Here is a 26,654-nt window from a genome sequence, read left to right as displayed (position 1 = left end):
CTAGTGGTGACATGTGCAGCTCTTTGAAGTAAATCAAGAATGGTTTAATTGACCTCCATACTTGAGGCCGTAAGTTGATCAACTGCCAAGGTCAGGGAAGAATTTTCCTTCTTGCCTCTAGTATAGTTTTACATTCTTGGCAGGGGAAAAGTCACCTTCTAAGCAGCAGGTATTGGCCACTGCTAGAGGGCAGGGTGCCAGATGAGAGAGATTTATCGTACAATACGCTTCATCACAGCAACTTATGGGTCTTTCTTCAACTTGTCCCTGACTTCTGGGTTAAGAACTCTGAAGGCTGAATGAGTGTCATTACACCAGCCTTGCAAAGTCATCATGAAAACGTACCAGGCCAGGCACAAATTCCGCTCACCTGCCATTTTTCATGGCAATAATAGAAACAAACGGATCCTATTTGACTTACACGTCCAAAAAAAAATTACTCATGCTGGGAGAGTAGAATTTTACAAGGCAACATTAAAACAGACTGTCTGGGGTTGATTTGAGTTACATTTAGCATCAGTTGGCTCTGAAGAGTAAAGAACACATTATCGAGGCTCCTGAGCAGTCAGGGGTCCACTTGAGAAAAATCCCAGGCCCCAGCATTATCTGACACACAAGCTGTCAGCAGCACCCCTGTCTGCCACAGGCGAGAGGTGCCCAGCCAAGCCCAGAGCGAGAGGTGGGATGGGGAGAGTAAGGAGTTGGAATTGTAGAGACAGGCATCATCTCTCCAGCTAATGCAGTGTCGCGTCCTCAACATCCCATTGTGCCTTCGCTTCCATTTCTCAGCACACACAATAAAGGAAGAGAGAGATTGAGATGGCTATCTAATGTCAGGCAGAGAGCTCTCACCGCAGCGGGCCAGGCTAGGGAGTGCTGGAGAAATCTGTACAGAGCTACTGGCGTCCCCATTCACTTCTAAAACCAGAGAACCTGTTCCCCCTCCCATGGCCCAGGGTGACTGTGCTCTGAGGTACTGCCAAGCGGGATGCTCAGGGATTCTGGCTGGCGAAAATCCTGTTGCCCTAAAGCCTGGGGACAAGAAGGGGAAGATGGGGAGGGCTGAATGAAGATGTCAGCAAGACAGAGGGGAAGGGGTGGAAAGAAGGACCAAGCCAGTCAGAGAGGCGGAAGGTGGACCTGGTTGATATCAGCCACAGAAGTAAAGCCTTGGTAGAAGGCGGTGGGACCAGGGAGAAGTGTGCTTCCGTGCATGCCTGAGGCTGGGGCCTGTTAGTGCTCTGATCAGCTGAGCTTCCTCTTCCAATCAGGGGTTGCTTCTCCAGCCTAAACACACTAATAGGCCCTTTCCTCAGCTTTCAGGGCTGGTGTAGGGTGAACACCACCTTACACATTTTGCAGATTGACTCCTTTCTCTAATGGGATGGACCAAAATCATGGATTCAAACTGAATGCTGCGGCTGGAGCCTCTCTCTTAGGGCATATCTGCACAGCCGCCGGGATACGGGTAGAAGTACACATGATAGCTCTGCTCAAGCTAGCACCTCAAAACAGCAGTGTGGCCACGGTGGCCAGTGGTGGCTGGTCTGGTTACCTTCTGAGGGGTTCAGGTGGGTTTATAGTGGGGCGACTAGCCCGAGCCACTGCCCGTGTCGCAGCAACGTCTCCGCTTGTGCAGCTATGTCTCTCCGCACTGGGAATGACACCTCCCAGCTGCTATATAGAGATCCCCTTCAGTTCTCCCATTGATCTCCAGAGATCACTGTGCCCACGAGGGTACAATAAACTCATTCATGCACTTTGCACTAAATATTTAGTAAGTGAATGTAAAGCAGGCGACAGGTCTGAGAAGGAGAGCACCAGAGGGCGGGGTCCTCTGTGTTCAAAGCAGTTTGAGTCCCCTGTCACAGAAACAACAGAACAAGATGCACCCTGGAGAGATGCAGCTAATACCCGTAGTGAGAAAGAACCCAAGCCACAGGAGCTCAGCTCGTAGGGGAGTACATGGGACTCACAGCAAATCAGACGGGGGTTTGCAATGTGACGTGGCAGCGGAAATGCTTGTGTGAATGTTTGGACCTGATAGACAGGGCTTCACCTCCCAGTCCAGGGGTGTGGAAGCCCCTCTCTGCCTGTCTGTTCAAGGGATTCGCAGATCACCCATCATGGTAACATTCAGTTCTGGGCCTCGATAACAGGTAATTCTTGTTGTTCCTTCTTTCTGTTCTGTAGTGGAAACACCCCCATAGCCGTGTGGGGAACTCACCTGGACCTTATCCAGAACCCTCAGATCCGGGCCAAGCATGGTGGGAAGGAACACGTCAATGTGAGTATTGCCGCTGGGAAGGTGAGCGGTGTTAAGGAACATGGCCGGGCTGGTGAAAGGGGCTACGGGACAGCTCTGGAGATTGGAGTCTCCTGTTTAACAGGCAGAGCGTCAGCAGCCCAACCAAGCCTGCCTGCCCAGTGGGCCTCAAATCCAACCTGCAGCGGGGAGAGGAGCATTGATTCTCCAAGATCCAGGTGGTTCTCAGGGTCTGCTGCAACAGTTATTGGCAGGGATAGTTTCTGTTATATGGACACTCATCATCTAGGAATTGTCACCGATTCCTACTGCACACAAGGCCCCACACTGCATTCCGATATTAATGATGTGGGTCACCTCGCTGCCGTGCCAGGGGGTGGAAGATAAGTTAAGCACACTGGGGCAGCAGGGACTGGGAACACCCTGTTGTCACTCTAGCAACACCCTATTCCCCCTCTGGCCAACTCAGGAGCAGCATAGCCAGCCCTCCGCAGCCAGGAGACCCACCAGGACTTAATGGCCTGGTTCTGCTGTCACTTACCCTGGTGTAAATTGGGAGCAGCTCCACCAGCCGGTGGTGTTACACCCGTAAGTGAGAGGAGAATTTGTTCAGTAGCACCTGGGGTTTCAGAAGCCACGAACGCAGTACAACTGAAGTCAGTGGGAACTGTGAATGCTCAACATCTCTGAAAATGAGGGTCATCTGGCCTGATTTTCAGAAGTGCCGGAACCCACAAACCCCAGGGAACCCATGGAAGCGGGAGGAGCCCAGCATCTTTGAAAATGAGGGCACTAGTGCCTGTGAGGCTGTGGATGGTGTGTGTCCGTGCAAAGGTAAAAGTGAGCAAATCACGGGGAGAGGGACCCAGGAGTAAGAAGGAATCAACGCCAAACTCTGAGAAAAGCCTGGGCCAGTATCAGCTGGTGTCCCCTGCAGCAGAGACCTTCCCTAAAAAGCCATCTCTGGGTATAGCAAGGTAAGGCAGGAGGCACTATGAAGATGGGGAGCAGCTGAAGCTAACCTCAGAGCCAGTTACAATGACCCTTTGTAGTTTGCGCCCTTTTAATTTCGCTCCAGAATCACCCAGGGATGTCTCCAGGTTTTATTTGTTACGGGTTTGTTTGGGTTTTTTATTTGCTTGATGTTCCAATATCCGGATGTGTGGTTTTCTTTGGATGAGACGTGGTTTTAAGAGAAGGAAGCTCATTTCTCCCTCCCTGCCTCCTGGCTCCTTCGATCTCTGCCTCCTCACAGCAACAAGCCCTGATTAAACCCTGCCCCTGTCAGTCTCCTTGCCCTGCCGTGGGGACTCCTGAGCACAGGCGAATCTCTTCTCACTGCCACGGCTGGCCTACGCGGTGTCACTCCAGATTTAGCTCGACATGAGCGCTCTGGGAGCTGGCACAGAGCCTAATCGAGAGTGGCTTGGCCTATCGTACGGGCAAGGCGGAAGGGGTGGGGTGGGAAAGGAGGACGCTGGCTCTTGGTTTATTGAAGGCATGTATTACTGGAAGGGACCTTGGAGCTTTCAGGGTAATTTCTGCACCAGTCCCTTCTGTGAGGCACACAGCCCTTCACAGACTAAAGGGGTTGGTGGCATTCTGCAGGGGCTTGTGGGTAATAGAAAAACAATCTGTGCCTCGATAGATGTCGTTTATTGCTGTGCTGTTGTGGAGGCAGAGAAGAGGTGCCAGGGAAGCCGGGGTGTGGGGTTAGCTCCTCATCACCACCAGCCATCAGGGAGAGGATCCCCAGAGCAGCAGATGAGGAATTCCACACTGGGATTCCCTGGGTCTTTGTTGGGGGAATGCATTGACTGGTGGGCTGAGGCAGGCCTCTGTACCTGCCTTAGCCTCCCTCTAGGCTGACCAGATAGCAAGTGTCAAAAATCGGGGCAGGAGGTGGGGGGTAATAGGTGCCTATGTGAGAAAAAGACCCCAAAATCAGGACTGTCTCTATCAAATCAGGACATCTGTTCACCCTACCTCCCTCGCTCAGAGTCTGGGCTTGATCCCAGCAGAGGCAGAATGCCATCAGCTACTCAACCCTTCTCAGGCTGTGCTCAGCATCCAGCAGGATCAGGGCCTTGGCCAGCAGTGCCAGGGCCAGGTCATGCCCAGGCTGGAATGGGCACTCCCCTGGGTCAGCAGCCTTTCTCTGTAACTCGCTGTGGAGAACGCATCAGGAATGGCTCCAGAAGGCTGAGGACAGCTGACATTTTGAGGGCAGGTGTATGGGGCATCTGGCTTCTCAAGCAGCCCCATGACTGTCACTCTTCATGTCAGCAGAAGGGCAACACAGCTGCTCTCTGCTTCCTCTCTCAGTGAAAATGGGCCTGCCAGAGCCTCAGCCACAGTGTGAACTGGCAGCTGGACTCTGAGGCCTCACTCAGTGCTAGCTGCCTGTTGGCAATGAGCATGCAAGGGCCTGGCTGAATGAGAGGGTGGGTGTGTTTCAGAGGGTCTGGAGCTGGTAGTAAGAACAAATCCTCTGCTCTTCTCTGGGGCTTTTCTTCCAAGGGTTTCACAGAATCATGGAATTGTAGGACTGGAAGGACTTCAAGAGGTCATCTAGTCCAGTTCCCTGCACTCAACACAGGACTGTGTAATAACTAGACCATCCCTGACAAATGTGTGTCTTACCTGTTCTTAAAAACCTCCAATGTCGGATATTCCACAACCTCCCTAGGCAATTTATTCCAGTGATTAACCACCCTGACAGGAAGTTTTTCCTAATGTCCAACCTAAACCTCCTTTGCTGCAATTTAAGACCATTGCTTCTTGTCTTATCCTCAGAGGTTAACAAGAACAATTTTTCTCCCTCCTCCTTATAACAACCTTTTATGTACTTGAAAACTGTTATCATGTCCCCCCTCAGTCTTCTCTTCTCCAGACTAAACAAACCCAGTTTTTTCAATCTTCCCTCGTAGGTCATGTTTTCTAGACCTTTAATCATTTTTGTTGCTCTCCTCTGGATTTTCTCCATTTTGTCCACATCTTTCCTGAAATGTGGCGCCCAAAACTGGACACAATACTCCAGCTGAGGCCTTATCAGTGCAGAGTAGAGCAGAAGAATTACTTCTCGCGTCTTGCTTCCAACACTCCTGCTAATACAGCCCAGATGATGTTCACTTTTTTTGCATTAGTGTTACACTGTTGACTCATATTTAGCTTGTGGTCCACTATAGACCCCAGATCCCTTTCCGCAGGACTCCTAGGCAGTCATCTCGAAGCACTTGGCCAACGTTAATTCATGTTACCCCGGTGAATCAGTGGTAGAGCCAGGAATAGGACTCAGGAGTCCTGATTTCCCATCCCCTGCTTTAACCACTAGACAACACTCCTTCCCTTTTGCCCTGCTGCCTCCCTGTAACCCAGCTGTGCCATGTAATGGCTCCTAGCTATAGAGGTAGGGCCGAACCCAGAGAGAGGCTGAGCCCCTGCAGCTCCATTGGCTCAATGAGTATTCCAGGGGCCAATGGCCCCCCAGCATTTGGCCCCTACAGAGGGTGTGTGAGACACATTCTCGGCTGGACCCGAGACATGGAGTAGGTTTGGAGCCTGATTCCATCTCCCATGACCTCCCACCACTTACAATAACCTCTAGGGGCAATCCTGGGTCATGCTCGGTATTTTTCTATCCTGTTGCATTTACCAAGTGTCATTTGGCAGATAGATTCTCCAGCATTCAGAGCTAGCTGCCTGCAATGCTTCATCTCCTTCAGCAAGCACTCTTCAGCCCCCTGCCAGGGAGCAGGGAGCAACGTGATGCTGGGCCACCTAGTGACTAGCTCAATCTATAAGTGCCCTCATCAGCCAACAGGCCATGTTCTAATTCCACTTACTCCAGTGTAAAACCTGCAGATTGCCACTGGAATTACACCAAGCTTAGATCAGAATCAGGCCCCGTGTAGACTGCACAGCTGTCGTGAGCTGATGACCCTGGGGAGGGATTTAAACTTGCATACTGCTGGTTGGCTCGGCGGGTGAAAGCTCTTGGTACCCGATCATAGCCTGACCTCCTGTGCACAGGCTGATCTTGGGCCTTTCAGTGACACAGCAGAGCTGTCCCAGTGCAGCTCATCTGGACGGCTGCATCATCTGCATTGAATTGGGTCCAAATCACTTTTCTCATCTGAATTGATCTGGGCAAAATCAGCTCCAGTCCCTGTATTAAAGTAGATGTAACAGTGAATGCTCTTTGAGCAGGGGCGGATCATAGCAAACAGCAAAAGGGATGTTTGAAAAAAAAATCATAAAGCCAGGCTTGGGTTCATGATTATTTGTACTAAAGTAACTTTGAGAGGCCTCAGCTGAGATCCGGTCCTCTTTGCTGGGCGCCGCACATATGCTTGGTGAAAGACAGTCCCTGCCCTGGAGAGCTAACAGTCCAAATAGGCAGGACAGACAAAGTAATAAAACACCCATTTTACAGGTGGGGATCTGAAGCACAGAGAGACTTAGGGCTTGTCTACATGGAGATTTCAGAGTAGCAGCCATGTTAGTCTGTATTCGCAAAAAGAACAGGAGTACTTGTGGCACTTTAGAGACTAACAAATTTATTTGAGCATAAGCTTTCATGAGCTGTATCTTTGCATCCGATGAAGTGAGCTGTAGCTCACAAAAGCTTATGCTCAAATAAATTGGTTAGTCTCTAAGGTGCCACAAGTACTCCTGTTCTTTCTACATGGAGAGTTATTCCAGAATAACTCTTCCTGATTAACACCAGGTGTGGACACTCTTGTTCTGGAATAAGAGTGGCTATTCTGAATGCCCAGATCTCCTGGTTCCAGTGCAGTGCCTTAAACGCCAGGCCACCCTCTAGAGCCAAAGTTTGGATACCTCAAACTTTGCGGGGGGAAAAAGGCAGGTTCAGTCAACCAGCCCTGTCATAAAAATAAAGGGAAGGGTAACCACCTGTCTGTATCCAGTGCTGTGCTGTAATGTGATACCTATGTTCTCTGATAGGTTTTTTTTAAAGGATTTTTCTGTAGGCTGAGAATAGCTAACAGCTCTGTCTCCAGGCAAATAGACAGAAAACCCTCTCGCTGCTCTTAGCTAAAAAAAAAAAAAAAACCTCTTCAGGTCTGTGAAAAACTTGTGAATTTCCCTGCAGGAAGTTAACTACCCTGCATTTAGGTAGAGAAAACTCCAGCTCAAAAAAGAAGAATCCCTTTGTTATGCCTGCTGCTTTGTCCCCCAGGCAGAGACACAGAATTTACAGCTGCAATCCTCTTTTACAAAATCTTTTAAAATCCTGCTGTGCCTCTGGTTCAAATTATCTCAAAATAATCTCAAAATGATCCCCAAAAAAATCTCAAAATGATCCCACTGCTCTGCCACCATGTCAAGGTTCCTTCCCCACTTTGAACTCTAGGGCACAGATGTGGGGACCTGCATGAAAGACCCCCTAAGCTTTTTCTTACCAGCTTGGGTTAAAAACTTCCCCAAGGTACAAACTTTGCCTTGTCCTTGAACCCTATGCTGCCACCACCAAGCATGTTAAACAAAGAACAGGGAAAGAGACCACTTAGAGATGTCTTTCCCCAAAATATCCCCCAAGCCCTACACCCCCTTTGTACAGGTGAACACAGACCCAAACCCTTGGATCTTAAGAACAATGAAAAAGAAATCAGGTTCTTAAAAGAAGAATTTTAATTAAAGAAAAGGTAAAAGAATCACCTCTGTAAAATCAGGATGGTAAATACCTTACAGGGTAATCAGATTCAAAACATAGAGAATCCCTCTACGCAAAACCTTAAGTTACAAAAAGACACAAAAACAGGAATATACATTCCATTCAGCACAGCGTATTTTACCAGCCATTAACAAAAGGAAATCTAACGCATTTCTAGCTAGATAACTGACTAACTTAACAGAGTTTCTGAGACTGCATTCCTGACCTGTTTCCAGCAAAAGCATCACACAGACAGACAGACCTTTTGTCCCCCCCTCCCCCTGATTTGAAAGTATCTTGTCTCCTCATTGGTCATTTTGGTCAGGTGCCAGTGAGGTTATCTTAGCTTCTTAACCCTTTACAGGTGAAACGGTTTTGCCTCTGGCCAGGAGGGATTTTATAGCACTGTATACAGACAGGTGGTTACCCTTCCCTTTATTTTTATGACAAGTCCATTATAGGGATTGTGGCTGCTGACAAAACAGAGATCCTTCTGCAGGTGCAGCTTTTGGATAGTTACCAGGGAGAAGGGGACCTGGAGCTCGGGTTGGACCTGTCTGCAATAAAAGGCAGACCTTTCCATTCCGGGAGAAAAGTGTTGACACCGGCATCCTTTGAGTTCAAAGCCCCCCATGGGAGAGGGGCAAGGTGCCCTTACACTGGCCCTCACTGTGTGCCTCAGCCCGGAGCTGGAGCAACTGAGGGCTCACATGCAGGAGCGACGGGCTCCCCATACTCCTTCCAGCTGTGGCCCCAGCTGAGCGTGCTCTCAAGGTGCTGAATGTAGTCATGGAGTGACTGTGGTGCCACAGCTGGTCCCTCACAGCAGCCCCGTGGCTACCTTCCTCTCCCCAGCCATGGGTGGGATATTGTTTTATTGGAGGGGATTCAGTCTCTAGTAAAGTGTCTGTTGCGGGCGGGGCTGCTCTGATAAAGCTCTCCGTTTGCTCATGCCCTCTAGATCTGCGAGGTACAGAACGCCACGGAGATGACCTGCCAGGCTCCAGCACTGGCCGTGGACCCAAATCACCAGTCCGAGCTAACCGAGCGCCCAGAAGAGTTTGGTTTCATCCTGGATAATGTTCAGTCCCTGCTGATCCTCAACAAAACCAACTTCACCTACTACCCAAACCCAGTCTTTGAGGCTTTCAACCCCTCGGGGATCCTGGAACTGAAGCCAGGAACTCCCATCATCCTAAAGGTGAGGAGATGGGGGTAAGGGAGCAGCATCAGAGAATGATGATGCCCTCCAGGAATACATCCGGCCAATCACAGCTCCTGCCAACATCCCACCAGTCCCAACAGAGCCCCCACCAGCATCTCACCAGTCCCAGCATCACCAGTCCTACCAGAGCGCCTGCCAGCATCCCTCCAATCACAACGGAGACTCCACCAGTATCCCACCAATCGCAGCACTGCTCCTGCCAACATCCCACCAATAGCAGCACAGCGTTCTTAACTTTACCCCAAACCGCAGCAGATGTTGTCTTGTGCTGCCGGAGCCTGGTGTGCAGATTGGATTTTGCAGCAGCAGAAACTGCACTGAAAAGGGAAACACGGAGAGAGAACGTTTGTGATGTTCCATAACACCCTACCCGCAGGGGACAGAGCTTCGAACAACTAACCTTTTCACTTCTTGACAGTTCACCCTAATGGATGTCCATGGAGTAGACCCTCAGCTGGTGTAATGCAGCATAGCTCTGTTGACTTTCCTGGAGCTACGCTGGTTTACGCCAGCTGAGAAGCCGGCCCCATGTCTCTGTTGGTGCTGCAGTACTTGACAATATGGTTATTATGGCAGCCAGACGCGGCACGTTTGGAATGATAAAGCTTGCTCACTCGCCATTTGTGCAAATCCGAGAACAGCCCCTTTGTGGGTTGAGACATTCTGTGAGCCAGACAGCAAGCAAGAGCACTTTATGGCCTACATTTTCCAATATGGGCCCCTGTATGTGATGTGTGTGCAAACAGATAATTGTGCACACAAAAGACACACTTGCACATTCAAAACAGGCAACCATTTTGCAGGTGTACGTGTGTTTTGTGGGTCCAGTTAGCTGCTTGTGCAGGCACAGAGTAGACACCTATTTTTGCAAATGTAGGCCTGTAATTCCAGAGAGACAAGGTGCAGGGGAGCCCTGTACCAATCTATCCCGATCTTCCAGGGGTGGGTCAGGATTTACTCTCATTGGGGAAGGCCGTAAATGATGAGCCAAGGAGGGCATGTCTAGTGATGGCACTCACATCACAGGGACAACCCAATGGCACGTTACACCCTGCTGAGATTTTGTGGGTTTGCTCCTCTCGGTCCAGGGGAAGAACCTAATCCCGCCGGTGACTGGAGGGAACGCCAAGCTGAATTACACCGTGCTGATAGGAGAGAAGCCATGTGTGGTGACCGTGTCGGACGTGCAGCTGCTGTGCGAGTCCCCGAACCTCATTGGACGGCACAAAGTGATGGTAAGTAAGGCATTAATGGGAAACCCCGAGAGAATGGGAACCACTGAGAATTCCAGGATCCTTTGGAATTTGATCCCATTATGGTAGTCACTAGGAACTTGGTGACCCCCTCCAGAAGGCAATGCCTCAGTCCTGGGTGGGAGTGTTAACATAAACAAACTTGGAGACCCTTGTAGCTCATTAAGGATCTCTTAAAAGCACAGTGCTCCGACAGCTGGCATCCCCTGTTATAGGGAATCCCTTCAGTAGAAGCCCACTTCTCTGCTTTGCCTGGGACCAGCTGTGTGGTGCCAAAGTACTTGTGCAGTGTGGCTACATGTAGGCGGCATGACACCTCCATGCCTCTAAACGCTCTTGCCAGGGGGACAGTGCTCTGCTTGGCTTAGCACTGGCTGCAGCAATAGCATGGAAAGGGTTAAAATCTGCCACCTAGGAAAAGAATGAACATGCAGGGCATTGACCATAGGGTGAATGGACCTTTGGGCTTTGGTGCCTAACGATTACGCTGCCGTCTGCATAATTTAGTGTTATTTTTAGTATTATTCCTATGAAAAATGAAGATCGTGGTGAAATTGTGGCCTGAGAGGTAGCTCCTCCTCCTCCCTCCATACCACTCCTTTATCCTCCTCTTCTCCATACTCTGAATACTGTCGATACAGAATGAGTCAGCAAAATCATTTGCATTTTACAGTCCTATTGGTTGAAAGAAATGAATCTGCAAATGACATTACACCCTGGGCATGCAAACAGGCAAGGCTGCTGTCTGCAAATGTGGATGAACAATGTTTCTGAATGACCCTGATCAATTTATCTTCCCTTGTAGGGTAGATTTTTTTTGTTATTATTTCAATGGTGAGAAATCTGTTGAGGTTGCTGGTGATATAATACTTGGGTACGTAAGGAGAGAGTATTTCTGAGTTAGAGCAGAGAACTGGTGGTTAGGATGCCTGGGTTCCATTTTTGACTCTGCCACAAACTCACTATGTGACCTTGGTCACTTCACCTCCCTATGCCAGAGTTTCTCCTGCTGTAAAATGGAGATGATCATTTGTGCCAGCCATAACGTGGGGCTCAATTAATTCACAGCTGTAGAGCATATTATGGACACACTAGTGATGTCATTCTCTGCTTTCATTCCAGGGCTTTTGAATAGGACATAATGAGTCCGCCAGCATTTTCATGGATGCAGTTAAAAAGCTCAGTCAGGGGCTGGCAAAGCCAAGGAGATAAGCCAAGAGGCAGGAGATAAGCCAAGAGGCAGGAGGATGACAAATGAACCCAAGGCGTTCAGTGAGACTGAGAGCAGAATTGGATCTTTCCATGACACAGGGATTCTCTGATCACTGCAGCCTTCGTCAGGTAGAGAGAGTCACAGAACGAGGCTCCCAGTGTACAGGAAAGGCCCCCCTAGAAATGTGGGAAGATGGTTGCGTTTAAACATGTTTGTGAACATCAGTAACATGACAGTGCACTAAGGGTGAGTTAATGCCATAAACCTGCAAACACAGAGCCATTGCTCTGATAATGGCTGAGCTGCAGATCAAGGACAGACGGTTACCTGCAGTAAAAGCCACTGGTTTAGCAATGGCATGGAAGCCGGAATTAACGGAGGGAACAGCCGTTCTGGGGAATGTCTTCTCCAGTCTGACATTGTTGTTCCTCAAGTTAGTGCCTCGCTGTTTCACTGGAACTCCACTGTGAGGATGAGGAGGGAGATGGGAATTAACAGTCAGATCTCCTGGGTCCTTCTGCCAGTGATAGGCTGTGTGATCTTGAGCAAATCACTGAACATCTCCCTTGCGGGGAAGTTGGGGGTGGTAACACTTACCTAGGTCCACAAGGGCTTGTGAGAATATATGAACAATTGCAAAGGGGGATAGTGAAATAGGAAACAACGGTGATAGTGTTTCGTGTGGATGTCAGCGTGTTCCCTCCCTCGGTCAGCTCTCAGGGCAAGGATCAGCAAAACAGTGACAGAGTTAAATAACAGGGGGAGAGAGAAAACTAAAAGACATGGATCGAGTGCGTGGTTTTGAGATGAGCTATGAAAAGGGGCGAAGGGTCACTGAGGTGAGAGGAGGGAAGAAGCTGCAGAGGAGAGAGATGCATGTGTGTGAGAGAAGGGTGGTGGGGAGGTGGAGGTCGAGACTAAGGTTTGCATTGAAACATCTCCCAAATCCTTAGTCACTACTGTGTGGAGGTCAGGTCTCCAGGGCTAGGTCTGGGAGGGAGGGAGCATGTCCTGCGATGTATAGAGTCCTGTTGCGACAATAGAATTAGCACAGTGATCATCCTTTCGTAAGCTAGATCATGGGTAGAGGATCTGGCACAAATCTACTGCCGCTGGTGCTGAATTCCAGTTTGGCCTGAGGCTGGAGGAGAGACCTGATACCACAGAGAGTCTCACTCCCAGAAAGCATGTCCAGGTCAAGGTCCTTGGCCAGGCCATGTGCGTATAGAATGGATATGGAGGTGTCTGCTCTGTGCTTGGACCATACATAAAGTGCAGGATTCCAGTTTCCCACTGCTTTCTGTCTCCCCCAGTCCTCAAAATTACAGGGAGGATCTGAGCAGAATGTTTGCCAGAGGCTCGGATTGTTAGCCTGAGTGCAGTGAAATCAAACAAGAGGTCAAAGAGGGCCAGAGAAGAAGAAACTGAGAAGGAAACCAGGTTGCTTGCAGTGAAGCCAGAGCTGAGAGTAAGGATGTTAACTCAGAATCCTAGAAGCTACTATCAACCCATCTGGTCACATCTAGTACGTCCCCCAGACAGGGCAAGATTGCTCTACCACGTCCATTCTCTGGTCCATGTTAAATAGTCCCAGCAACTTCATTTTGGGAGACAAGCCAATGAGCTGATACGTCTCTCTGGTAGGGAGCATTTTCTCATATTTAGTTTAGATTTTCCGTTTCTTAATCCCATCCCTGCTTCTTGGCAGCTCCTGTACACTCCCTAGGACATACACCCTGCTCTCCTTCTCATACAGTGCCCTTGTCTCTAGAGCTGCCTTTCACTATGCATGGCTCACACGTCCACAGGAACCCTCTAGAGGAAATCCAGGCTTCCCTTCGCTGTCTTTAGAGCGGGTGTTTCATTTTTAGCAGGTTCTTGATAAGCAGGTTCTACATGCAGAGGCCCTACAGCCGCAGGTCCCAATCCCAATCCCAACAGTGCTCACTCAGCCCTTCACCTTCCCATGGTAGACACACTGGGCCAGATCTTCAGCTTGTGCAAGTCAGGGTAACGGCATAGAGGGGCGGTGTCAATTTACACCAGCTGAAGATCTGGCCCATTTAGTTCCCTGCTGTTTACCGTGGGTGAGTCCTGCAGACAAGACCATGAAATCTAAGGTCACGTTTGCTCCATGTGGCCATGAAAGAATCCCTGGCACATGCTGCCCCACTACCCTTTGTGAAAAAAAATCTCTTTCCCCCAGCACTTGTTTTCTGGGTCATCTGCTCGTACCCCGCTGGGACTGGGTGTAACTCCACAGTGTGTGAGGCATGTGGCGTTCCCGCAGCATGACCGGCAGTATGCGCGTGTAGGATGAGAGTCTCGCTCCGCTGGGAAGAATTCCTTCCGTCGGCTCTCGCAAAGTAGTGCCTGAAAAACAGGTCCCTGCATGCGAGGAGGAAAGAGCAGGCACAAGAGGAGCGATCTCTCCCCAGACATCTCGAAGCCACATCTGGACTCTCCAGGATCACTGCCTACCCAGGAGCCTGGGTGTGCCTCCTGCCATCCTGCTCAGCCGGGATGCCACAGGGTCTCAGGGACTGTGAGCCCCCTCTCCCCTGCCCTGCCCACTGCTGGGCCCAGCCCCCTCCCTCAGCTAAGCTTCCCAGTGCCAGTCGCCTCCCACTGCACACAGGGAGGTGGCTTGTGTGCCCACACCCTGGAGAGTGAAGTGGGGCAGAGACAAGCAAGGCAGCAGGCCTGGGAGCAGGCTGCCCGCTGAGAACAGGCAGGGAGAATGAAGCTGGCCACCTGTCTGCTGGCACTGCTCGTGTGGCTGTGGCCCAAGGCAGTAGCGCTGCCCATGCCCAAGTATAGCCCACCAGAGTGTCCCACTCTATAAAAATGAATGGGAACAGCATGTAACAACTAACCCTCTAGGGTTGCAGTCTGGAGCTGTGGGCAGGCTCTGCCGGCACACGGGCTCCCAGCAGCCCCATCTCAGAGGTGATCCGGGAGGTGCAAACCTCTTGGGGTCAGCAACACCATCTGTTGGGGTGCCCGCTACATGGTGTCTCTTAACCAGGAAGTGACCCCTACGAGGCCACCTAGAGCTCCAAGCAGGGCCGTCCCTAGGGGGTGCGAGGCCTGGGGCGAAAGTGACAAATCCGGCCAATTGGTCTGGCCCGCGGGACTCCCCAAAGTGCCCGGAGCCCAGGCCCGGAGCAGTTGCCCCGATTCGCCGTACCCAAGGGATGTCTCTGGCTCCAAGCAATTGCCAAGGGCACTAAGAGTTCAAAGCAAAGCCTTAGGGTCAAGCCCTGCTCCGAGTTACCCTGGTATAAGGCTGGAGTAACAGAGCAGGGGCTCTGATGAGGACGTTCACTCTAAAGACGACATGTTGGGCTCCATGTGCCCTGTGTTTATTCGTCCCCTATGGCTTCTGGATCCAGTTTGTTCAGTTTTACAAATCAGTAGAAGACTGTTCTACCTGCCAGGTCAGCAAACTGTTGCTGGGATTTGACATGTCAGCTGGCTTCTTCTAGCACCCTGCCCAGTAACCGGGACTGTCTCATCAGAATGCAGCTGAGAGGCCAGCGCACATTCTGGGGCAGGGCGGGACCAGCACCACACTACAGGGTCAGGCAGCAGATGTCAGAACATACCCAAGCTGCAGTTCAGCCAGGACAGTGCTAATCATTTTGCTCTCACAAGAAGCAGGAGTGGGTGTTTATAGATCACATGCCACCTGAACCTGACCTTTACTGCTAAAGCCAGCATCTAGCATCACACTGGGCTCAGTATCTAGTCAGAAAGAAGTGTGCCACTTCCTATGTCAAAGGCACCACTTCTCTGGGATTCGTGGTCTCCCATCCAAGCACTGAGTACTTCAGACCCTGCTTAGCTTGGGAGAGCAGGGAAGGTCGTTGGCTCAGGTGCTATTGCTGCAGGTTGAGTTGGTTGAAGGAGTAGCCAGGCTCTGGGAGATCCTGTTTGCTGGTGTTTGCTATGTGCCTGTTTGCTTATTGCCCTGCAGGCTCGAGTGGGAGGATTGGAGTTCTCCCCAGGGATGGTCTACATCTCTCCTGACAGCCCGCTCAGCCTGCCGGCCATCGTCAGCATTGCCGTGGCTGGCGGCCTGCTCATCATCTTCATCGTGGCCGTGCTGATTGCATACAAGCGCAAGTCCCGCGAGAGCGACCTGACCCTAAAGCGGCTGCAGATGCAAATGGACAACCTGGAGTCCAGAGTGGCTCTGGAGTGCAAGGAAGGTACGATGGAGAGGTGGGGCCCCAGGGCTGGCAGAGGGCATGCTGAAAAGAAGATATTAATTCCTGAAAGTTTGCAGTGAAAACACAGCTCTAGCTAGAGGACCCTGATCCACCAAGTTTGGATCTGGCTTTGGATCCCCCTTCTCCAAAGTTCTGGCCAGTTTAGATCCAAGGTCCAGTTGGGTCCATTCAAAAGATAAGGTTCAGCCACTGAATCTGGATCCAGTACAGGAGCCAGTCACCCTTGGAGCTCAGGAGCATTCAGACCCAGTCAGGCCCATATCTGGTTCTGACACAGTTTGGCCCCATCCACCTGGGCTGGACAAACGGTGATAAAAACAGGCTTTGCTGGAACCCTCTTTAAACTGAGTTTCCTAAATCAGGGTGGGGCTTTGTCTAGATGGAACCTTTGTCTGGCATTAGATCAGAGGCAGAGGCTGGTGGGTGGGCAAGTACAGCACATCCTCCTCCTCCCTCATCACTGGTGACACCCGTACAGGTGTTAGCCTGACCTCCTTCCAGGTAGGGTCAGGGTGGGTCTGGACCATCGCTGCAATGGGGATGGGTTTCTTTGTCTCAGCTTTTGCAGAGCTTCAGACAGACATTCACGAGCTGACGAGCGACTTGGATGGCGCTGGCATCCCCTTCCTTGATTACCGCACCTATACCATGAGGGTGCTTTTCCCTGGCATTGAAGACCACCCTGTCCTGAGGGATCTGGAGGTAAGCAGGAACAATGACCATCTCCTCCCTCCGGCTGCCTGCTTGGCCCCTGCCTCCCCATTCTGTCTGGAATGGAAGAGACACCCTAACAGTACCGTGACTCTGTGAGTGACATGAGCGAGGTCACTGCCTTGTGACACAACCTAATCTGTATTGATGCAGCATAAAGACACCACATCAGCTCACTGGGATGCTGCTCTGCAACAGCTGAAATAATAGTGGGTTTCCTGGATGAGCCCGTATGCCGGGCTCACAGTGGGGAGACCTGGAAAAATGGGAGCATTCCACCAGTGGTGGGATGAGTGGTGTGTCCATATTGAAGAGTGCCAGGGTGTGTGTGTGTCTGTCTGTCTGTCTCCACTGCATTAACTTTCTCATGGGATTGGGTCCTCTTCCTGCTGGAGTGTGCTCTGGACTTTTTCAATGAACAAACACTAGAGATGGGACCCGAGGCAGATCCACATACCCTTCCATGACATTGCAGCATTCCCTGGCAAGTGCACTGCCCATGGACACACTGACCCTTTATGATGTCTGTGCAGCCCTCCAGGCATGGCGCCCCTCCAGGACATTTGCACTGCTCATGGGCACGGCAGCTTCTCAGGGACCTCTGCACTACCCGAGTCTATGGTGTCTTCCAGGACTTCTGTGATGCCCATGTGCACAGTGGCCCTTGGGACGTCTGCACTGCCCATGGGCACGGCACACCCAGGACGTCTGCACTGCCCATGGGCACGGCACACCCGTGATGTCTGCACTGCCCGTGGGCACGGCACACCTGGGACGTCTGCACTGCCCTAGGGAACGGCACACCTGGGATGTCTACGCTGCCCGTGGGCACAGTGGCCCTTGGGACGTCTGCACTGCCCATGGGCATAGCACACCCGGAACATCTGCGCTGCCCGTGGGCACGTCACACCCGGGATGTCTGCGCTGCCCTGGGGCACGGCACACCCAGGATGTCTGCGCTGTCCATGGGCATGGCACACCCGGGATGTCTGCACTGCCCATGGGCATGGCAGTACTTTCAGAAAGGATTGGCAGCACCGAGAGAAGATATATTTTTAACATGTAAAACATGCTCTGTAACTGCATTGCTCTTTGTGATGGGATAACAAATTTGCCACGTTAGTGCTCAGCTTCAAACGCCCCCTGGGCTTGGAGGGAGCTCAGCTCCCCTGGTCTTTTTCTGCCCAGGGAACCTCCCTGTCGTGTGGATGGGCAGCGGTGTCCCAGGAGGCTGCGGCTTGGTGCAGTGCATTACATCACTGGTGAGAATGAGTGTGCTGAGCCTTATAATAGTCCCAGGTGAACATCTGTCCACATTGCAAAAACCACTTTGGAGTTTGGCACAGCAGCCAAGCTCTGCTCCAGGGAGACCTGGGCTGGGATAGCTGGGGTGTGCTGCAGGCCAAGTCTGAGGGGTGCGTTGGCAGAGCTCTCTGGCAATCTTGTCAGGCTCTGTGCTTTGAAAAGGTCCAGGCATGGGCTAGCAGGGAAGGCCAGGGTGGAAGTGCATTGGCAGAGCTGCGTAGGGGAAGCTGGCACAGGCTCTACCCTGGATTGCAGAGTAATTGGATGTAGCTGGTGCTCTCACTCCTCCCCTTCATGAGGACTGAAATTCTGCTAACGCTAGAGAAACACGCTTGCATAGAGCAGTGACCGTTCAGGCTTCCTTATTTGCCAGCATCTTCCTGGGAAGGGTATCAGGGAGGACAGTTGTTCCTTGCTCCCCAGTCAGGAAAGGGAAGTAGTGATGCAGCTCGGATGCTACTTTGTGGTAACCAGTGGCAGATGTTGCTTTTAATGGTGAGCGTGGGACAACCATGTACCCAGAGCACAGTAGTACCCTGGGCCTTGTCCTGCTCTCCCCAAGCTCTCCTCATTTGGCTTTATAGAATAAACAGTTTCCCACAAACAATGCATTTGCGTACACACAGAGCTGCTTGCACACCTAGGGCCAAATTCTGCCCTCATTTACACTAGCAAACACCAGTGGACTAGATCGGAAATTGGCCCATCCAATGCACTGAGTGCCTGCTCCCGTATACACACGTACAGAGAGAGTGGGGGCTTTTCCCAAGTGCATTGCAGCCAACCAAACCTTCCAGCGCTCAGAAATCAAACCATTTCTTCTGACCCCTTGGACCTCTGGCTCTGTTTCCCCATCACTCAAATCCAGGCACGTTTCTTCCACCTCGTAGACGACAGCAGCACTTCCACTGCCAATCTGCTTTGCTAAAGAAGCCAGAGCAGGGTCTTTTCTGCTACCTTCTTTTCTTTTCTGCCGAGAAAGAGTTAAAGTGAATGAAACAAACAGACACCAAGCCTTGCCAGCCCGGTGAAGGTACCAGTTGGGAAAAGGCCCCAGCACGGGGCCTATTCAGAGCAGGTTCTCATTCACCACCTTTTTAACTAATTAACTACTTCCAGACACAGCTGAAATAAACTTTATGCTGCTCCAAAATCGCCATGGGATTAGCCAGCATTAAACATGCAAGCAAGCTAATTATTTCCTCACTGGTAGGGGTGATGGGTTGTGCTTGTTTGTTGGTTTTTGCTTACAGACAATTTTGCAGTCTGTAATCTCTGCAAAAAAATTTACGACTCTAAAAGAGTTGACAGTGAGGCAGTTAAACACAAAATCTGGAAGCGTCAAAGCCGAGTCCTCAGTCCATCCATCGGTCAACAGCACTGATGCTCCATCCCGCAGCCAGGCACCTGGCAGAACGGCTGTCCAGGAGGTAAGGCAGCTCCTGGGAAGCTGCCATTCAGGGTTTAGGTGATGTGTGGAAATGAGCATGGGATCTTTGTCTGGTCCCAGGGCCGGGACCATGGCATGGGGTGGGGAATGGAAAATGCAATTCGGCATGGCTCCATACAGGAACATGCACGAGGACTAGACTAGCAGGGATTATGCAGGTCGTCAGGATTCAGGTTTATCGGCTGAGCTGTGTGTAGGAGCCCAGGAATGGAATTACATGGGGAGGGGAGGCTGAAAATCAGCACTAGGGGGCACTGGCGGAGCTCTGTGACGGGGGCAGGATTGGAATAGTCACTGTGATAGGTGAGGATTGAGGTGGGTCGGCGAGCTGGAGTGGGGGCTGGATTGTAACAACAGTGCGTGCAAAGGGGAAGGCTGGAGGAGCACCATCAGTCTGAACTGGAGTAGCAGGGGCTGCTGCAGGAAAGGACATCACAGCTTATTAACTTCACGCGGGTAAATACCCCCTTTAAACACAGCATGGAGTGGATTGCTGGTAGAAATGAAATTAATTTGGTAACAAAATATACATAGGATGACGTGAGCTCATGTGTAAGGAATGAAGGGAGAGAGAGTGACAAGTAAAACAAAACAAAATACGCTGTTAAAAGTCTAATATTTAATCTAGCAAGATACAGGCTTTGTTCCAGGTGGTTTCTCTCACCAGTCCATCTTCTTCCCAGCCATGGCTGATTCCCTCAGTCCAGACCTTCCACAGAAATACAAGGTGTTGACTTCCCTTGTCTTCTTAGGTGAAAAACCTTTGCCTAAGCAGGTTTCTCACCTATATTCAGTTCCAGAGACTTCAACCCCACCTTGGCTGAAGGACCCATCTTTCTCAGGGTGCAAGAGCTCTGCCATCTTCTGTCTGCCTAGTGATGGATGCCAAAGATGCCGTCTGTCCTTGCTTATATCTTCCAGAGTTAAATGACTTTGTTTCAAGAGGCTGTTCTTCCCTTCCTGTGGGCTTCCGATCCCCACTGTGTAAATGGGGCTTCCATTGTTTCTAATTCCACCATGCTTAATGTATGTAGGAGACAGGTAGAGAGCGGTGACATCCCCTCCTGTCTGGGCAGACTGTGCAGCCTAATATCAATGAGTAGCCGTAATTCCTTACATAGGGTTAATACAGACATTTCACGTGGTATTTACTACTCATTGTGCTTCATTAGCTTTCAGAAAAGGCCTCACTCTAGATACTTGTACAATACAGTAATATTGTCAGGGGTGGAAGTAAGTCGAGTGACTCACCAGTACACTGGGGCCAGCTCTTGCCCCCGAAAGGGGTGGGGCCCAGGGCGGTAGGGGCGGGGCTGAGGGGGTCAGAGCCAGCCCCAGCCCACCCTGTAAGATAAGTGCCCGCCCCTTCTCCTCCTCCTTCTTCTCCCCCCCACCGGGGTAGCAGCAGCAGTCCGGGCCTCCGGGGGCTATTTAAAGGGCCCGGGGCTCCCCTGCTTCTACTGCCCCAGTCCTTTAATTAGCCACTGGAGCCCTGGGGAAGTGGCGGGGCTCCAGTGGCTATTTAAAGGACTGGGGCGGCAGAGGCAGCTGGAGTCCTGGCCCTTTATATAGCCGCGGGAGCCCCCGCTACCCCAGGGCTCTGGAGGCTATCTAAAGAGCCTGCGGCTCCCCTGCTTCTACCTCTCCGGTCCTTTAAATAGCCCCCGGAGCCCTGGAGTAGTGGCGGCGGGGCTCCGGCAGCTATTTAAAGGGGCGGGGCGGTAGAAGCAGGGGAGCCCCGGGCCCTTTAAATAGCCCCCAGAGCCCCGCAGCCACTACCCCAGGGCTCCAGCAGCGGGGCTCTGGAGGCAATTTAAAGGCCCTGGGGCCCCAGCCACTGCTGGGAGCCCCAGGCCCTTTAAATTGCCCCCTGGGGAAGCCGGACTGCCCCAGTACGGTGCACTGGCTCTTGCCGGTACGCCGTACCGGGGTGTACCAGCTTACTTTCACCTCTGAATATTGTCTACAATCAGTTGATTCAGTTGCTTATCACTTTAGGTTCAAGCCCCCTGTCTTTATAGATCAGGAAACCTTTGAAATGGAGTCTTCTGAAAAGTGAAACCCAGCCCAAGCTCCTCTCTGCTGCTGGATGTACACTCCATCCTGTTTCCTCCCCCACTTGTCAGTGTGAGGTTTGCCTCCACCTCACATTAGCTTGATGGGTCTGTTCACTGGTTATAGGTAAACTGAGGTAAACAGACATTCCTTTATTTAGGATAGACCCGTTTAACAACTCCCCCTGACATAGCTGGTTCACACACACTTCAGTTATTATGCCAGCATATATTCACAACTCTTAATACCCATCATGTACGTACCTGATGCAAGAATATTAATGATCAGTGACTTAGAATCATAGAATATCAGGGTTGGAAGGGACCTCAGGAGGTCATCTAGTCCAACCCCCTGCTCAAAGCAGGACCAATCCCCAATTTTTGCCCCAGATCCCTAAATGGCCCCCTCAAGGATTGAGCTCACAACCCTGGGTTTAGCAGGCCAATGCTCAAACCACTGAGCTATACTTGATAGTTTTCTATTGATACCTTGCCAGGCGTATTTTGTACAAAGAGTATTTGTGTGGAGGGTGTGAATACAGGGGTATTTAGTGTCACAGTTGGCAGGAACCAAGTGGCAATGGGGTGGGGTGCCTGGGTAGGGGCGGGTTAGTAGGAGCGGGCATGGCCTGGCCCCTCGTTACAATGCTGTACATTGTTGCAGCGTGACCTCGTCAGGCCATGGAACCCTTGCTTCGCACAGCAAGCCCCATTCCACGAAGCAGTGACTGTTGGGGGAGAGTTAGTGGCTTGCACCGGAGCTGCCTTTTTTTCCCCCTGGGGGTGCTCCACCCCCCCGCTCCACCCTGAGGCCCTACCCCCATTCAGCCCCCTCCCCTGAGGCCCTGCCCCCACTCCGCCCCCTCCCTGGAACCCCCCTCCCCCAGTGCCTCCTGCCAGCTGCTTGCTGCTCCCCTGGCCACCCCCGGGCCTACCGAACAGCTGATCAGTGGGCAGCCCTGGGGTCCGGACCCACTGTGGCTGGTGGGTGCTGGGCACCCCCTGTTTTTTCCCGTGGGAGCTTGAGCCCCAGAGCATCTGCAGAGTCGGGGCCTATGGTGGCTTGAATATGAAGGAAGCCATTTTTCTCTTTTCCCCAGGTCCCTGGCTATCGGCAGGAGCGGGTAGAGAAGGGCCTAAAGCTCTTCGCCCAGCTCATCAACAACAAGGTGTTCCTGCTGTCCTTCATCCGCACTCTGGAGTCCCAGCGCAGCTTCTCCATGCGGGACCGTGGCAACGTGGCCTCGCTCATCATGACCGTGCTCCAGAGCAAACTGGAGTATGCCACCGATGTCCTCAAGCAGCTCCTGGCTGACCTCATTGACAAGAACTTGGAGAGCAAAAACCACCCCAAGCTGCTGCTGAGGAGGTGAGTCACCATCTGGCAGCAAAGCATTTCCTGGGTAGGGTGTGCACACAGCTGCCCCCCTACTGGCAGCATCCTCCTCTCTTTGGTACTCTCCCCTTCCCTGAATTTCCTTCTCAGCAGCAGCTCCCACTCTTGGTCCTCCCCAAGCACTAAAATAATCAGTGATTAAATAGATAATGTTGATACTGAGGTGTCACCATTGGGGTTTAAAGTTGATCGTCCAATCAGATGACGAGTCATTGTTTCAGGCTGCTTGCAGACTCAGGCAGTCCTTCCTGCTTCACTTAAACTCAGGTTTAATCTACATCTAGAAGGTTGTTTCTGCAGCCACAAGAGCTAGAAACTGACTTCATTTTTTTAAAATGAAAGCCGGATGATCTAAGTATGTCATGCAGGACATATAAATACCCACCCATGAGCCAGATGATTGACAACCCTAGGTTTGTGTATGTGCCTCACTGCCTACTACTGGATGGCACCAGAACTGCTCAGCTATGTGTCACAGTCCCTGTTCCAATATGAGCAAATGAAGAGTCTCCTTCAGCTCTAGTGATAGGGACTGCATTTCCATTCAAGCACTGACTTTAGGAGCACCGGGATGCAAACTCTAGATCGCTGCTGTGGCTGCCAAGTCCTGAGTGGCTCCAGTGAGCCTCCACGGTCTGGGTCACCATGTCTGCTGGGAGGAAGGAGACGGTCGGAGGGGGTTTCCTATCTGGTGCTAGCTGGTAAAATCCCATTGCAGCATCTCTGTGACAGTCCTGCAGGTGCTAGATCCATAACTGAATAAAGAGGTATCAGGATCCCCAGAGCTGGCAGTGCCAACACGTCATTCGGTTTTCTTTATCGATGTGGACCTGGATTTGTGACATTGGGCTTCAGGGCTGGGCCATATAATGCAGGATGGGCACTGCCCCAGGGTGCACAGCAGGCTGCACCATCAGGCCATGTGGTGCAGTGTGGGCACTGAGCCATGCCACAAACTGTGCGCTGCACGACACTCGCGAAGCACCAGGCCACAGGATGCACTGTGAGCATCAGGCCATCTTTGTGCTGCAGCAGCAGGGCCTTTGAAACTCAGGGAGCAGCAGGCATCAGGGTGTGATAGCTCAGTGGTTTGGGCATTGGCCTGCTAAACCCAGGGTTGTGAGCTCAATCCTTGAGGAGGCCATTTAGGGATCTGGGGCAAAAATTGGGGATTGGTACTGCTTTGAGCAGGGGTTGGACTAGATGACCTCCTGAGGTCCCTTCCAACCCTGATATTCTCTGATTCCATGTGCCATGAACACAGGTCATGTGAGCACCAGGCTGCGTGACACTCCATGATCATGGGTCATGTGGGACACAGCAACCAACCAACAGGCTAGTGGCAATCACTGAATGAAGTGGATGGGCAAATCAGGCTGATTAGAAAGGGGAAAATCTGCACACACAGCCACCTGGACAGCCAGTGGCAGTGGGAAAGGAAATACAGAAAAGGCACTGGGGAGTTCCCAAACTAGACTCTGAGGCTGGCAAGGGCTTGTTATCACAATACAGGAGGGTTTAATTTTAAAAGGGACATGGTCAGGTCAGACTGAGCCTGGAATTTAGGGCCTGCTTTCACCACCCCCTGGCAAGGCGAGAGGTATTCATGGGAACGGAGACATTCGAATGGGGACAGTGTTAAATCTAAAACAGGCTCTTCAGGGAAGGGAGATCTTTAATGTGTGTTTGCGCAGCATTTAGTACAATGGGGCTCTGGTTTGAATGGAGGCTGCTCCCAGAATACAAAGACACAGGAACAAAAATGCAAACCCACTCCCCTGCTATGTTTGCCATCCAGGCCCCCCGCGTCTTGCTTAGGCATGAAAAGCAGGAAGCAAAACTAGCTAGAAACCAAAGGAAACTGTCGTGGGGCAATGAGGAACACCAAGAGCAAAGAGGCCACATCAAGAGAGACAAGGAAATTTTGTTGGTTCAGCAAACTTGTGTGTCCAAACAATGGACAGAAAGACCCAGCTGAGCATCACTGACCGTGCTGGAGTTATTCTGGGTTCATGCCGGTCTAACTGGCGTCAGAATCTGGCGCTGAGATTTTGACTCAGTCCGTACCCCGGTAGAGCTCCCACTGAAGGGTCAGCATGGGTTCTGCTTGCATATGGACCGACTAGTAACAGAGTGAGAGCCCCAGGACTTGCCTCACAATTCTGAAGAGGCCTTTTATTGGCCGCAACACAGTCAACAGATCCAGCTGCCCTGATAATCAGCGACAGGTGAATTTCCTCCACTGGTTTGGATCCATCTTAGGGATTTATTTGGCCCCCATCACCGCAGAGTCTGAGCACTTCACAATCTTTAATGTGTTTCTCCTCAAAGGCCCCAGGAGGAAGGGTGGTGCTATGAGCCCCACTGTACAGCTGGGGAAGCACAGAGTGGCTAAGTGACTTGCCCAAAGTCTCACAGACTCTCCTTCTTCCTGATGGGTAATCAGAATCTTATGGACAACCCAGACAGTGACTTTCCTGGAGCTACACACAGGGGGCACTTGGCCCCTGGAGCCCTCCCAGTTGGACATTTCCAGGATATCCTTGTGTGTGTGATATCTCACACAGTATTCAGGCAATTTCAATCCAAGCCAGAGAGTGCAGGACATGGCGTGTGGTGGGAGAGAAGTTAATCCAGGCTTTTCCAAACCTGGATTTGCGGTCATTTTGGTGGGTGGGAAAAGATTCCAGTTGCTTTTCATTTAGTCCAGTCTGGTTTGCTCATCCCAGCAATAACCAATGCCCTGCACTTTGCTTCAGTAAGGGGATGGCAAGCTGCTTTCATCCCTGTGCTCTCCTGTGCTTGGCCCTGACTTGCTCAGACACCTCTTACACTCAGCAGTAAGCTCCTTCAGTCTGATCAGCATGACTAACCATCTCCCATTCTCTTTTTGCTTCTGGGGGTGATTGTAGGACGGAGTCTGTGGCAGAGAAGATGCTCACTAATTGGTTCACCTTCCTGCTGTACAAGTTCCTCAAGGTGAGAGGAGGTGGCCCACCTGGGCATTAGACCACATCACTCATGGATGCTTTGGTGGTGGGGGTGGCCAGTCTGTGCTGGGCACTTTCCAGACACGTGAGAAAGGACAGGCCCTGCTGCAAGGCACTTATTTCTGAATGCTGCGGGAAAGGGGCAGTAGGAAGGCATGAGGGCTGGGTGAGACCAAGAAGAGGTCAGGAGGAGGGAACGCTGCTCAGAGCAGCTGGCTGGCAGGTTTTCTCTTTGTCGGCAGGGTACACGAGATGGGTCCCTGAGGGGTGTTTCTGCAAGGACGGGGACCCAGTGAGCAGGGGAAGGAGCACATTGCAGCAGAAAGCTCAGGCTGTGTGCTATCACAGCCCGTTCAGAGTGCAGCTGTGACCCCACCAGACCCTTATCCTCACTGGCGGGACCTTCTGGATCCAGTGGCTGGTGACGAGAAGACCTTACTGTATCCTGGTTTTCAAAGGCAGGAGAAGATTGTCTGTCTCGGCACTTTGCCTTAATCTGGGCCAAAGAGCAGCCACCATGGCTTGTTTGGTAACTCTCATACCAGGCTCCTCGCCAGACCTTCTTCACCCTGGGCTTAGACCCTTCGAAAGGGCAGGAGGGGAACGTGCTGCAGCCATGATAGCCTGGAGCCTCTCCTTCTAGTCCTGAGCACAGCACAGACAGAAAGCCATTCCTGACAGCTGGTCTAGGTGGGAGGAGTTGGCGGTTCTCAGTCTGGTTCTCTGTCCATGTCACTGGCACCCTCGCCTGCAGAATTGTCAGGAACGAGAGGGCCATGGAGTATGAATTTCAGTCCCACCCCTAACAGGGTTTCCTCCCGAGTAGGGCTGATGCAGTGGAACCTTGTGTGCTCTGTAGGTGGTCAAGGCATTCAGTGT

At 51.5% G+C, this 26,654-nt stretch overlaps 1 protein-coding gene across 1 annotated transcript in view; it reads left to right on the top strand.

Moving 5' to 3' along the window:
- Positions 1-26,654, top strand: part of PLXNA4 (plexin A4) — a 612,910-nt gene that overhangs the window by 521,700 nt on the left and 64,556 nt on the right. Inside the window, exons 17-23 of the mRNA XM_074942701.1 lie at positions 2,194-2,287; positions 8,905-9,144; positions 10,257-10,403; positions 15,614-15,848; positions 16,429-16,571; positions 22,490-22,758; positions 25,698-25,764. Of these exons, the coding sequence (XP_074798802.1) occupies positions 2,194-2,287; positions 8,905-9,144; positions 10,257-10,403; positions 15,614-15,848; positions 16,429-16,571; positions 22,490-22,758; positions 25,698-25,764 (1,195 nt within the window). The remainder of the gene's footprint in view (positions 1-2,193; positions 2,288-8,904; positions 9,145-10,256; positions 10,404-15,613; positions 15,849-16,428; positions 16,572-22,489; positions 22,759-25,697; positions 25,765-26,654) is intronic.

Source organism: Natator depressus, chromosome 1, assembly GCF_965152275.1.
Source record: "Natator depressus isolate rNatDep1 chromosome 1, rNatDep2.hap1, whole genome shotgun sequence".
NCBI classification, from domain to species: domain Eukaryota; kingdom Metazoa; phylum Chordata; order Testudines; family Cheloniidae; genus Natator; species Natator depressus.
The sequence above is the reverse complement of the archived record's forward strand: the minus strand, read 5'-3'. Positions and strand labels throughout refer to the sequence as shown.